This window comes from Scatophagus argus, chromosome 2 (genome assembly GCF_020382885.2).
Source record: "Scatophagus argus isolate fScaArg1 chromosome 2, fScaArg1.pri, whole genome shotgun sequence".
In the NCBI taxonomy this organism is placed as follows: Eukaryota; Metazoa; Chordata; class Actinopteri; family Scatophagidae; genus Scatophagus; species Scatophagus argus.
The window spans coordinates 23,244,739-23,257,327 of record NC_058494.1 but is presented as its reverse complement, the minus strand read 5'-3'; the positions used below and the strand labels follow the sequence as shown (position 1 = coordinate 23,257,327).

General features: G+C 43.9%; 1 protein-coding gene across 3 annotated transcripts in view; it reads left to right on the top strand.

Moving 5' to 3' along the window:
* The window catches only part of LOC124049736 (protein sidekick-1-like), a 203,391-nt gene that overhangs the window by 117,833 nt on the left and 72,969 nt on the right, over nucleotides 1-12,589 (top strand). For 2 of the 3 annotated variants that reach the window (XM_046371712.1, XM_046371731.1), the window contains 2 exons: nucleotides 3,336-3,362; nucleotides 9,668-9,770. In XM_046371712.1, coding sequence (XP_046227668.1) covers nucleotides 3,336-3,362; nucleotides 9,668-9,770 — 130 coding nt within the window. The remainder of the gene's footprint in view (nucleotides 1-3,335; nucleotides 3,363-9,667; nucleotides 9,771-12,589) is intronic. The other variant, XM_046371721.1, reaches the window with a different exon arrangement.

The window sequence follows — 12,589 nt, the reverse complement described above, 5'->3', positions numbered from 1 at the left end:
GGGGTTTTGAGGTTGAACTCTGGGTTTAAAACAGCCAAGAGAGAGAGAGAGAAAGAAAAGACCCAAACATGTTGCTAAAAAAAGTATTTTTGGCTTGGGGGAATGTGACAGCGGATGCAGATGTGGGTGGATGGGGAGAACAAAGCAAGGCTGAGCGGGAGAATGGATTGTCACCAAGGGCGAGGAATGTCTGCTTGTATGTAGATGGAGAGAGGGAAGGAAAGGCCTGAAGGGGCTTTTCGTTTGCAGGGTGGGGGGGTGTAATGGAGGTTCGGGGGTGCTGCAGCGAATAGGTGACCCACAGCTGGAGAATGAAGGGTCAGCACCTGCGCAGGTCAGCTGCTAACCCGGTGAACATCAGCCTTCACAGACACAAGAGGACAGGTGCAGCTCACGGGACTGTCGCACTGAATAGCAGACACAACACACAAATACTGTACTTAATCCCTGTTATAGTCACCCCGTAGAGCTAACACACACACACACTCACACAAGGACATAGTGACCTACACATTTGTAGGTCCTTCAGGCAGCTGAATCCACAATAGTGAATTCATGAATACAAATCCTACTCAAGGTTGAGACACACGTAGGTACACACTAGCATTTTCACATCACCTCAAACATCATATTAATATCAGCCGTGACACTGAGCAGTGGCCTGGTTTGTTTAAATACGAGGCAGAGAGTTGAATCAAGCGTTATTTACCTGCACCACATCTCTGCTGTGAAATCCACTTCAATACGCACATTGATTGAGACGAATTTAAAAGGTTCGAATAACAATAAGGGAAGTGAAAGTTACAGGAGAACGTGTTTGGTGGGTTCAGCGCTGTGAACGGCAGATGCTTTGTTGTGTTGTGAACACACACATACAAACTAACACACACACACACAAACAGACACACACACACACACACACGCTGCTCTCTCTGTCGTCCCCTGATGTCCCCATTGTTTCTCTGTTCCCATTTGAAACTGAAGATGACTCAGTGTGACACATCATTTGAATACACACGCAGAGTTGTATGCCCCCCAGACCAAAGCCTGCACATTCCTGAGCATCTGTGTGTGTGTGTGTGTGTGTGTGTTTGTGTGTGTGTGTGTGTGTGCGCGCGCACTGACCCCCTTTTACACTCTACGAAATAATAGAATTCTCAATACTTAACAGCACAAACTGTGATCTAGTTAAACAGCTGCGTTTAGGTGTTTATAGTAGGTCTGGTTATTGTTTTTATGGTAATGTTACCAATAAGTTTTGGTACTAATCTTAAAATTATAGCTATTTTTATTTGATAAAAATTTAATTTAATTTAAGTTACTTTATTAATCCGAAGCTGGGAAATTACTTCTTCGCATTTAACTGATTGAAACACACACACACGCAACATGCAGTGAAACACACAGGAGCAGTGGACTGCATCAAGCGCCCGGGGAGCATATTGGGGGGGGGGGTTAAGTGCCTTGCTCAAGGGCACACCGGCTGGCTAATGGGGAGTGGGGACATTATCACTTAACCACACTCAAATTTTTCCTGCCCATCCAGTGGGGGAATCGAACCAGCGACCTTCCAATCACAAGCCGCTTCTCCAAACTCTGGGCCACGGCTGCCCCCTAAACATAGATATATACAACCTGCTTGTTATTTTGTGGTCCTCATTCATGCCAGAACAGCTCTGACCTGTCAGGGGACGGGACAAAGGACCTCTCTGAGGAGTCTGCAGGCTGTTGTTCGCTGTTCTTTGCTTTCACTTTGGTGTTGATTCAGCTTCAGCGTCACTATGGAAGCTGTAGTGTGTGGTGTTATGAAATTTTTATTATTGTGCTATCTTGCGATAACAAAGTTTGTTTCCTTGTGATAACTGGTTTTAACTATCTTTTTTTAACTTGAGACAATAAGAGTCAACCTGTTGTCACTGGAAAACAAAAGGTCATTGCCTCTCATTACTTAAAATATATTGACGGAGATCAGCAGTGCCGTCTGAAAATGTCAGCTATTGATCATAACTTTGTTTGTTGACTCCTGTTTGTGAGCATTTTGCACTTAACAGAATGAGTTACAGCATTTGGCAGATGCATACACTGTTATTAAATCCATCACAGCTACACATGACATAGTGAACATTCTGGATGGTTATTGTAACTTAATGTGAAAACCCTTTGATCACATCACTGGGGAAAATATGCTTATAACAAAAGTTCACTTCTGGAAGCTTCCATCTCGCTGCACAGTGTGTGTATGTCACGGTCCACTCTTACGAAGGTGTTATCTCGTGATAAATGATCACATTATCTCAAGAAATCAATCAATCAAAATGTTTGCTTTCTCAAGATAACGAGATAAATTAACCCCTCTGACAAGAAAGACGCTTTTTGTGTTATCTCAGAATAACTTAATCATTAACTTGTGATCTCGACATAATGGCATTAAAGTTGTAATTGTAAGCCGTTCTGAGCTTCCATACATAACAACCCCTCACAAAGCATTTGTCATAACTCTGAAGATGTTCTGCTTTAGCTGCTTTTGTTTTTCTTCCTTCTCATACTGTGTGTGTGTGTGTGTGTGTGTGTGTGTGTGTGTGCGCGCGTGTGTCCATCACTTAGGCTGAATGAACTTTGTGCTGATGCTGATGTGATACGTCAGAATCTAAATTAAGACCCTGACTCACATTTTTCATCATGCGCGCACACACACACACACACACACACACACGTTCAGACTGAAATAAACATGCACACAAACACACACCTAGAATTCATCCAGTATAAGTGGCTGAAAAGGAGCTTGGAGGGGTATTGTATTGATAGATGAGTAGTGAATGTAGATTTTCTGCCAGTAGAATGTCAATGCCATCATTTCTTGCAGCCTACAGTCTTGCTGCCTCCAGACTTATGACAAATACATGGGGAAAGGCAGAGTGGGGGAGAGGGGCGGGGGGGAGAAAAGAGTGAATTAGAGAGACAAAATTTGGTGGCTGGCAGTTGATGGATGGGTTGCAAACAGCTCGTCTTCCTCTGGACTCCATGATAACATGCCTTTCTTTCTTCCTCTCTTCCACTTCCTCCCTCTCATCCATTTCTCTGTCTGTGTTTGTTTTTTAACTCCTTCCCGGGGATGGAGTCTCCTTTTTCTGAGATGCCTCAGAGCTGCTGATTTGTGAAAGCCTGCATTTTCTTCCTGCTTTTTGAATATGTATTTGCTAAATGTGTCTTTTTGCTGCACCCCGAGGAAACACTTGAAATCTAAATTATATCTCTCCTGTTTCCCCTCCTCTCTCCCTGTCTCCCCTTTTCCCCCGCTTCTTCTCATCTCGTTCTGTTTGGCTGACGGACAGTTGGCAAGAAGAACCGTGGGTCAACAGGTAAAGAAGCCATTTACATTTACATTATCTTCCCTGCTCTTTCTCTCTGGCTCCGTCTTTCTCTCTCTCCATCCAAACAAAGACAAATATTGCTGTGACCCTTTGCTCTTACCAGAGGGTTGGTGCTAAGTGCTGCTCAGCTAAATGCTTCTCTGAAGGTCACATTGGCAGCAGTGGTAAGTACAAGCAGTAAAAAAAATAATAATGTTCCATCATTGCCAGTTTAGCTGTTTCTGCCTCACTAGTAAGAGAAACCTACATGTAGACACCTCTAACCAGCCTGCTGTAGGCCTGCATCTGTTAGGTTTAATACAGTTCTGGTCAGAAATATTGGTACATTGCAGAAAGTTGTGATTTTAAAACATCCTTCGGTATCCACATGTTTATATCTTTGGTTTGGGGAAATAACAAAACTTTAAAGCTGAAAAAAAAAATGCTGAATCTTTTTCTTATTCCAAACCGAAAGCCCTGACAATGTTATTGGCACTTTTTTGAGAAGTTGCAAGAATGAATGGGACGCAGATGATTGACCTTCACCTTATGATCACCCATCCACCCAGTTTAAATGAAGCAAGGTGCTCATGCTGTGTCAACACGTGTACTGCACTGAGCGTGGCGCCGAGAAAATAAAAGCAGAGAATTGGCTAAGGTGGTCAAACCGAAGTTCGTATCCAAACATGAACAGTCTCAAGGCTACAGATCAATCTCCAGAGGCCTGATGTCCCTGAGTTTACTGTGAGCAATGTCACCAAGACCTTTCAGGCCCGCGGTACTGTTTCCAAGCTCTCTGAAAGAGGACGCGAGAGAAAAGTTGACCAAAGCAGGGAAAAGCAGAGGATCGTTTGAATGATGTGCACAGACCTCAGACAGCAGCTGAACAGATTAAAGCTGACTTTGAGACACAAGATATACCTGTTCGAGCTTACCCCATCCATCGCCAAGTCAGTGAAGGGGGAGGGGGGAGGGCACCAGCTCCAACAGTAGGCTGTCATATCGTAATGGGTGCTTCGGATACTGCAGTGACAAGCGTACACAAAGAGAGCGAGGTGGCAGCCTGAACTTGCTCGCTGGCTTCGTTTCATTTGCTTCATCACACATGCTAAGTCATTTTCCTTCAGCAGCACCTGACTGTCTGTTACCTGAGCTTGGCTTAAACACACCGAGGTGCCAGGGTGTCTCCCCGCGGCATTCGAGCTGCCCACGGATTCACAACGGGCCGCAGCAATTACAAATGCCACAAGAGTGTTTGTCTCTGCTGATGCTGAGTCTCAGAGAGCACACAGCGCTTGAGCCCTGCTGTGAAGTTGCTGTTATAATTACCCTTGTGTCCTATTGACAAACTTGTCCGCCTTTAGGGAACTAACCGTGTGTCACGTGTCACTGTCGCGTCTAGATGATTTTCTGAATCAATGTGGAAAAACTGCTTTCTCCCGGTTTTCCTCGCTGAACCGAACAGCAGGCGTGAAGCAGTCGCACACGCCCTCATTCCAGTACAGCGATGATGAAATGTTACCTCATTATGTCATTGTGGGTTTTGTCAGGCGGCCGAAATAACACAACTAATATAATGCTCAAAATTAATCAAATAATCACTGAGCACTCCCGAGAGCTTAACGCCCACCCTGCCTCTCCATTACGGCTGCAAGCTTCTTCCTGTCTTTCCCTCCTGACTTTCTGTCTCCTCCGTCCATGACTTGTGTGGCACGATGACAGAGACAGATAGAGGGGGTTGGCAACTGAAGGAAGGGATGAATATTTAACATCGGGCATCTTTCTTGGTCCCCTCACTGCTTCCCATTGTCTTTGTCTGTCTCCCCTTGGGGCTTGGATCCTCCACTCTTGGTGTGGGGTGACTTTAAATATACATATGTATGCATGCACACACACACATGCACACATTATATATATGTATATATGTGTGTGTGTGTGTGTGTGTGTGTGTTGGGTGGGTGCATGGCTTGGCTTGTGGTTTTAGATTGGCATTTTAAGGCAGTGTAGTCAGACGATGACACTTAGCTGTCAGCATGCAGCATTAATGAGCGCAGTGACACGCACAAACACTCACCCGACTCTCTCTCACACACACACACACACACACACACACACACACACGTTCTCAAGAGAGATCAGCAAATGATCACCTTCTCCTCTCCATTTGTATTTGTATACCCTCCAAAAAATAAAATATTCATAAATCTATCTTCTTTTAACCTGTCGTTCGCCGCGTCTCTTCATTTCCGTCTTTCTCCCCTTTTTTTTCTTTTTGCTTTCTCTCAAAATTTGAGCCCCGTTTCTCTCACTCAGCGTCTTCTCTTTCCCTCTCCGTTGTGTATGCAGCCTCAGTGTGATATGTGTTAGTTGGCTGTGAACCCTGCAGACACCTATCTGACAACTCTATTAATACACAGTCAGCTAACACCAGCTTCCTCCTGTGTGTGTGTGTGTGTGTGTGTGTGTGTATGTAAATAGACGTGTGTGTCTGTGTTCATCCCTCAGCCAATCCCTCTGCTCTCGAGGTCTCCGCAGAGATTTGTCTGAAAGGCTTAAAACACACAGATCTGCTGCAGTCATGGAAAGATCACACACACACACACACACACACACACACCCTAGTAGACTCACTGACACAATAGGGAGTTTGGAGTGACTGGCAGATTTAATAGGGGAACAAGCTGTAATCTGAGAGAATCCGTTCGACGAGGGATTACATTCTAATCTGTGGATGGAATAGCCTTTCATCTCTCTCTCCTTCTCCCTGTCTTTCCGTCTATGTCTCTCACCCTCTATTTATCCATCTCTATCTCTTTCCTGCCCTAAAGCTGCATCAATCCTTTTACCAGCCCTGTTTTTTTTTTTTTAAATCATTCTCGTCCTTGATTTAATTTTTCAGCTTCCTTTTCAGTGCCACGCTCACACACACATGCATACACACCCTCGCACAGCTGTGTCACCTAGCAGCACTTAGCTGTCAGTCAGCAATGATTGCACTGACGAGAGCATTGCAACAGTGCAGTGCGTCACTGCCTGCCTGCTGCTAAATCATACCCACATCCATGAGCGCTCATGCTTTTTTCCTCCCATATATCCTCATTTATTTTAATTTATTTCCCAACAGCTCTTGTTTTTATCTTCCCTCTCTCTCTTTCTCTAATCCAGCTTTCCCGCCCCCCAGTTGTTATGCTGGTATTGCTTCCTTATACTACGTCTCCCTGCGTTTCTTGCTGCCCTCCTTCCCTCCCTCCCTCCATCACTCCCTCCATCACTCCTACTCTCCATTTCTCTGCCACGCGGTGTTTCTCATTTGCTAAATGAGGAATCCAATAGAGTTAGATTAAACTTCTGGACTCTCTTTGTAAAATCTTTACAGGGAGCCTTTTCGCTCACACAGCTTGTATACACACACACACGCACACACACACACACACGGGCCGTCATAACACTGTCTGCCAGTTTGAATATTTCTCTTTGTTTACGTTGAGGAAGATTAATTTGATAATCCCTGTTTAATCAACAAAAGAAAAGAGGAGATAAGAGGATGACGGAGAGTAAGGGAGGGAAGATATGCAGCGGGGAGTGAGAGATGCAGCCCAGATGAAATGATAGAGCTTTCCCCAGAGAAAGAGGATGTTAGACACGCTGACAGAGGGAAAAGAGGAGCGCAGATCACACAACCATATGGCATTTTCTGCTTTCTCCTCAACTTCTACCATCATGTCTGTCACTCCAGGAAGAGGACCATCTGCACAGAGACACAGTCCCCCCTCACTTTTCCCATCTCCCTATACATATACTCCCTCTCTCTCTCCCTCTCTCTCTCTCTCTCTCTCTCTCTGCTCCGAGCCCATTTCTCTTTCCTCAGTGTTCTACCTTGTCATACAGGTGTTCCTGCTGCGCTCTGCTCCCCTCAGACACACAGCCCAAGTTAACAGGTTGGGTTCACACTTCCCTCCGCTCATTATTGGCGGTCGCTGCCGCCATTAAGGCTCCACTGATGGCTACTAGTCCCCTGTCTGACCTCTGCCTCCCTTAGTGGACGGCTAATGGACACTCTCCGCTTACTCTTTCCACGGCTGCCTCTGTGCACCACCCCTTGGCCCTGTGTCCCCCTCTCTCTCTCTCTCTGTCTATCTCCACCCACTCCCACTGCCTACTTACTTCTCCAACCTTTCAAATTATAAAGCTTTGTTCACACAAGATGCTGCACTCTGCAGGATGAAATTAAAGACAAAATGGTTTTGTGTCTATATATACGGTGTGTGTGTGTGTGTGTGTGGTAAGGGAAAACAGAGGGAGCGTGAGAGAGCCTTCACTGTTACTTCCAATCTTTTCTTTCCTTTTTCAGTGTCACTTCACTTATCTACCCCATTAATGACTCAACCTCTACCACGGGTTAGGGCGTCAGCGAGTGTAGGTGTCAAGACAGTAGATGTGTGCATGTGTGTGTGTGTGCGCTTTCTGTCATTTGCCTGTCTCCTCGTAGCCACATATCTTATTCCGTGTGACAGTGGGATTTGACTTTTCGGCTCTTTCTCTCCGATTAAAAGGAAAAAAAAAAAGAAAGACGGAGAGAATGAGAAGGAAGAATAAAGAGCAGAGAGTTAATTACCACCTTTTCCTCCTTCCTCCCTTCAAAGGGGAGATCAAAGCTGCTCATCGCCTCCCCCTGCCTCCCCCACCCTTCCTCACAGCCCCTATTTGACATGTCCTGTTAATTTGTAGTCCCTGCTCCTCCCTCACTGAAATCTACATATTCATCAGTTGTACAGTGTATCCATAGGAAACCCAAAGATGTTCATACACACGCATAAACAGCAACGTGTCAGCTTCACACGATCTGTAAAACACTGCTTAATGTTTTCTTTTATTTTTTCCCTCGTTGGCTTCCTCTACTGTTTTGCACCATTTTGCTCAGCAGATGTTACACTCTTCAAACCGATAACAATCTCAGTGTGTACTTTTCTTACAAGAGTCCATTCCCACCCTAAATCGTACTCACACAAACAATCCTAATCTTGCGCGCGCACACACTCACGCACACACACACACACACACACACCGCCATACTCTCTCTGAGTCAATAAATCATTCTTCACATACTCACACCCGTGCACTTGTACTTGAACTCTAACGCACCATCATGGTGTCTCCAATATATCATTATTGTGCTTCAGACAGAACAGTGCTGTGTCTGACAAAGAATCATACTGTTTATAAGAGATAATTATCAATTCTGTGTGTGTGTGTGTATAAGATTGATTGGGATAAGACACAATGGCTGTTAAGAAGTAGCGGAAACAATTATAGAGTTTCATTCAAACTCTTTTTCGTTTCACTCTGACACTCAAACATCTGCTCTCAATCACGCACACTATCACTCCCTTCCACACTGTCAGTCACTTGGTATTATCTTCTCTAATGTACCATCATTCATTTCATATCCTGTAATTCTCTTCCACTTTTTGCCAATCCTCTTGCATACAATATACTATCAGTCTCTTCGAGATAATATAATAGATCCTGTATAAACTGGGCAGACGCTGTACAGATGTTGCTTAACTTGTACACCGGGTACGGTTTAATCACAACATGAAAAACTTCTGTTCTCTCGCTGAGTGTTGCCATCACACATGAACACGAACACAGATTTGACTGGTTTCGTTTTGACAGTTCAAATCAAGTTTTATTATCCTCCAAAAGGCTGACAAACGAGAGAAGATTTTGTTTCTTGTGCGATTCTACTTTGAATGGAAAATCAGGTGGGGAAGAATAAAAAAAAAAGAGGATGAAGAAGATCCAGACAAGTTGGTGTCCCTGTTTTGAGTTCAGTTTAATCTACATGACAACACCACCTCAGTCAAGGCAACAGTTCACCATGTAAGATAATACTGTTGTAATACATAGACAAACGTGCTCGCTGCAGTTTATAACATTATTTCACAGCAGCTAAACTGCATCCCAGAGCTGCTAAGACTGAAAGACAACCAACCAACCATTCTGACATTTCAGAAATGGATCTGATTCTCCAGTAGTCGGATAATTAAACATTCAGGCGTATGATCGACCAGCTTGGAGATGAAATAAGACTAAATGTGCCCAGTGTCTGCCCAACGTCTGATAAAATAAAACGAGACACTGCAGTGCGCAAAGACGTGTATCGTGACGAGTACAAGAGAGTGTGACTGTGCAGGTGTGAAAGTGTACAGTGGTGTGAGTGGGAGCCTGTTGTTGTCTGTGATCGTTAAGCTGCTGCGTTTGATTTATGGCCTGAGCTGCCTCACATATTTTTTTTTTCTTCTCTGTCACAGATCCTGAATCAGAATTTGTGGCTCCAGCGATTGTGGTTGGACCCAAAGACACAACAGTGGTGGCGGGCAGCGAGGCTGTACTGGAGTGCATTGCTAATGCCAGGTGATTTTCTTTTATGTGCATGGACCCACAAACACTCACACACACTCGCACTCATACATACATGTGCAAACAGTTTCTTTCTTTCTAGACAGCACTGTTTTCCTCCGGGGCAGGACACACACACGAAGTCGTAGCTCAGCAAGTCTTACACCCCTCTTGTATTAGTGCATAGACACGCTGGCACACACACACACACACAAACACACACACACACAACAGGACCAAGTTAGATTAAACAGAAGCTGGATGAAAGTTTCATCTGACTTCAGCAAAAAAGCTAAACACACCCACAGATTCACACGGGCCAACACCAAGTACTTTATGTACACAACTCTTCTGTCAAGACCAAAGGAAAACCGATTTTCAACCTTATTCCCATGTATTAGTCATGAGGGTGGCACAAGGACTGTAGAGCTATATATTGCTCATGTTTTCTGTATCACACACTGAATTCACTAATTTTCAATGCCAGGGGACGGATAAAGAACTGCCATCTTTCCTGCCTCCTTCAGGGAGTACACTTTAATTCGGCCAACTGGAAGAAAACTGGGTAGCCAGAATTATATCCTGATATATACAGAAGGAGAGCATTATCAGTGCGCACCATTCTGTAATATGCTGTCGGATGCATTTTTTTGGGGGGGTTAGTCCACCATTCACTGAAAAGAAAAGTGAGGCTGACGCTGCTTTCTCCAGATAGAAGCACTTCTAGTCTTAATCATCAGAGCCCAACAGGTGTTTCTCTGGGCTCGACGTGGACCATGTGCTTATTAAACTTCCCTGTGGATTATTCGTGCACTTGTGTTTTTCAGCAGCACTTGACCACTCGAGGTACTCACGGCAGTATGTAAAAACAAGTGACGAAACTTTACTACCCCTGCTACGAAATGATAACATTCTTACCCTCTTCAAGAAAGTCTTAGCAACAGCAGGATCTGTTTTCATCATACAAGCTGTCAGTAATATGGGCAGACCAGACATTTTTTACATTTAACACCAAGCAATTTGGTGTTCGTAACCTGCACTGTTTGCATTACAAGTGCAGCTCGGCCTCATGCATTTCTTGTGCCAGAAACAATCTACTGCACTGGGACTATTGCTGACATCTGAGAAGCACCCAGTGAAAGATATTCACTTCAGAGAGATAATTCTGTACCCAGGGAACAACTGAAAGAGAGGAACTATTCCACTGAAGTCTGGGAGGAAGAAGAATAAGACCGGGGAAATCAAGTGCAGTTCTAAAGTTTAAAAGCATCTGCTATCCACATTCATTAATCATTAATCAGTCATATGCACCGATGCAGTCTTGGTAGAATGTTAAAATAATTAGGATTCTGATTGAAAAGAAGTAGTTCCAGCGGGCAAAGTTATAAGGGCAGTAAAATTTGCTTCTCAGTCTTTGGCTATGTTGTGGGTTATTTTGTTGTGGACAGGAACCACTGAATAAGCATATTAAAATGTTGACATATCAGCCTTGCAATAAGTTTAATTACTTTTCCATCTAACTTTGATTGTAGCCTGAGGTGTATCATCTGAGAGAGAAAGCAGCAAATTCCCAACTGAATCCCCCAAAAAGACAAAGCACATTTTACGTCTGACATGATGAATATTTGCACCTGGATATATTAAGTGGTTACATATTAATCCAAGTTATCCACTTTGAGTGAATTTGAGTATTGTGTGATTCTTACACAATATAAGTGTCCAGTTATTTTCAAGAAACTGACCTGATTTATATCCAAAACAGCATATTTTGCGTCCGACATTATGCCACCGAGTGCAGGAATTATCCAAACATGACATTTATCCTACACATCCTACATCCTATTTATCCAGACAAAAGTATTGGGCCACCTGACCATTATGCTAACAGGAACTTGAAAGACATCACATTGTAAACAAACAGGCAGCTTTGCAGCTTTAACAGCTTCCACTCTTCTGTGAAGGCTTTCCACAACATGTTGGAGTGTTTCTGTGGGAATTTGTGCCCATTTGTGCAGTAGAGCATTTGTGAGGTCACAATGGACCAAAAGGCCTGGCTCACAATCTCCGTTCCAGTTCATCCCAAAGGTGTTGGATGGGGTTGAGGTCAGGACTCTGTGTGGGCCAGTCAAGTTCTTCCACACCAAACTCATCCAACCATGTCTTTATGGAGCTTTGCTTTGTGCACTGGGGCACAGTCATGCTGGAATAGAAAAGGGCCTTCAACAAACTGTTGCCACAAAGTTGGAAGCATAACATTGTCCAAAATGTCTTGATATGCTGAAGCATTAAGATTTCCCTTCACTGGAAGTCAGGGGCTGAGCCCAAACCCTGAAAACAGTCCCATACTACACCTGAATTCAATAATAAAGAGGGGTGTCCCAATACTTTTGTTCGTGTAGTGTACTTTTCATTGTTTTATTACTTTAATAATGAAATCAGTGCACAGATGCATAAAGGTAACAATGCAAAACAAAGCACATTTGTTACTGTAACACAGTAAAATCAGCTGAATGAACTGAGTGCGAGAAAGTCGGTTTGTTTGTCAAATTGAATGTAGTGGTGCAGTAAATCAGTTTCCTCTTCCTCAGTTTTCTCTCATTGTTCCTGTTCTCCATTCTGCTCTATCTTTTAACACAACGCACTGGAGGTCACCTGAGGCCCTTTTTTTTTAATGCTCTGACAGGTGATTGAATTGTTTTGACAATTTAGTTTGAACAGATGAGAAATAAGACCAGTTGATAATTAGAGTGTGGCTCTTTGAAGGCCAGTGACTGCTGAGCAGTTTGCTAAAGGGAAACAGAATTGAATTGTGCTCAGAGTTTAGCAGTCTGCAG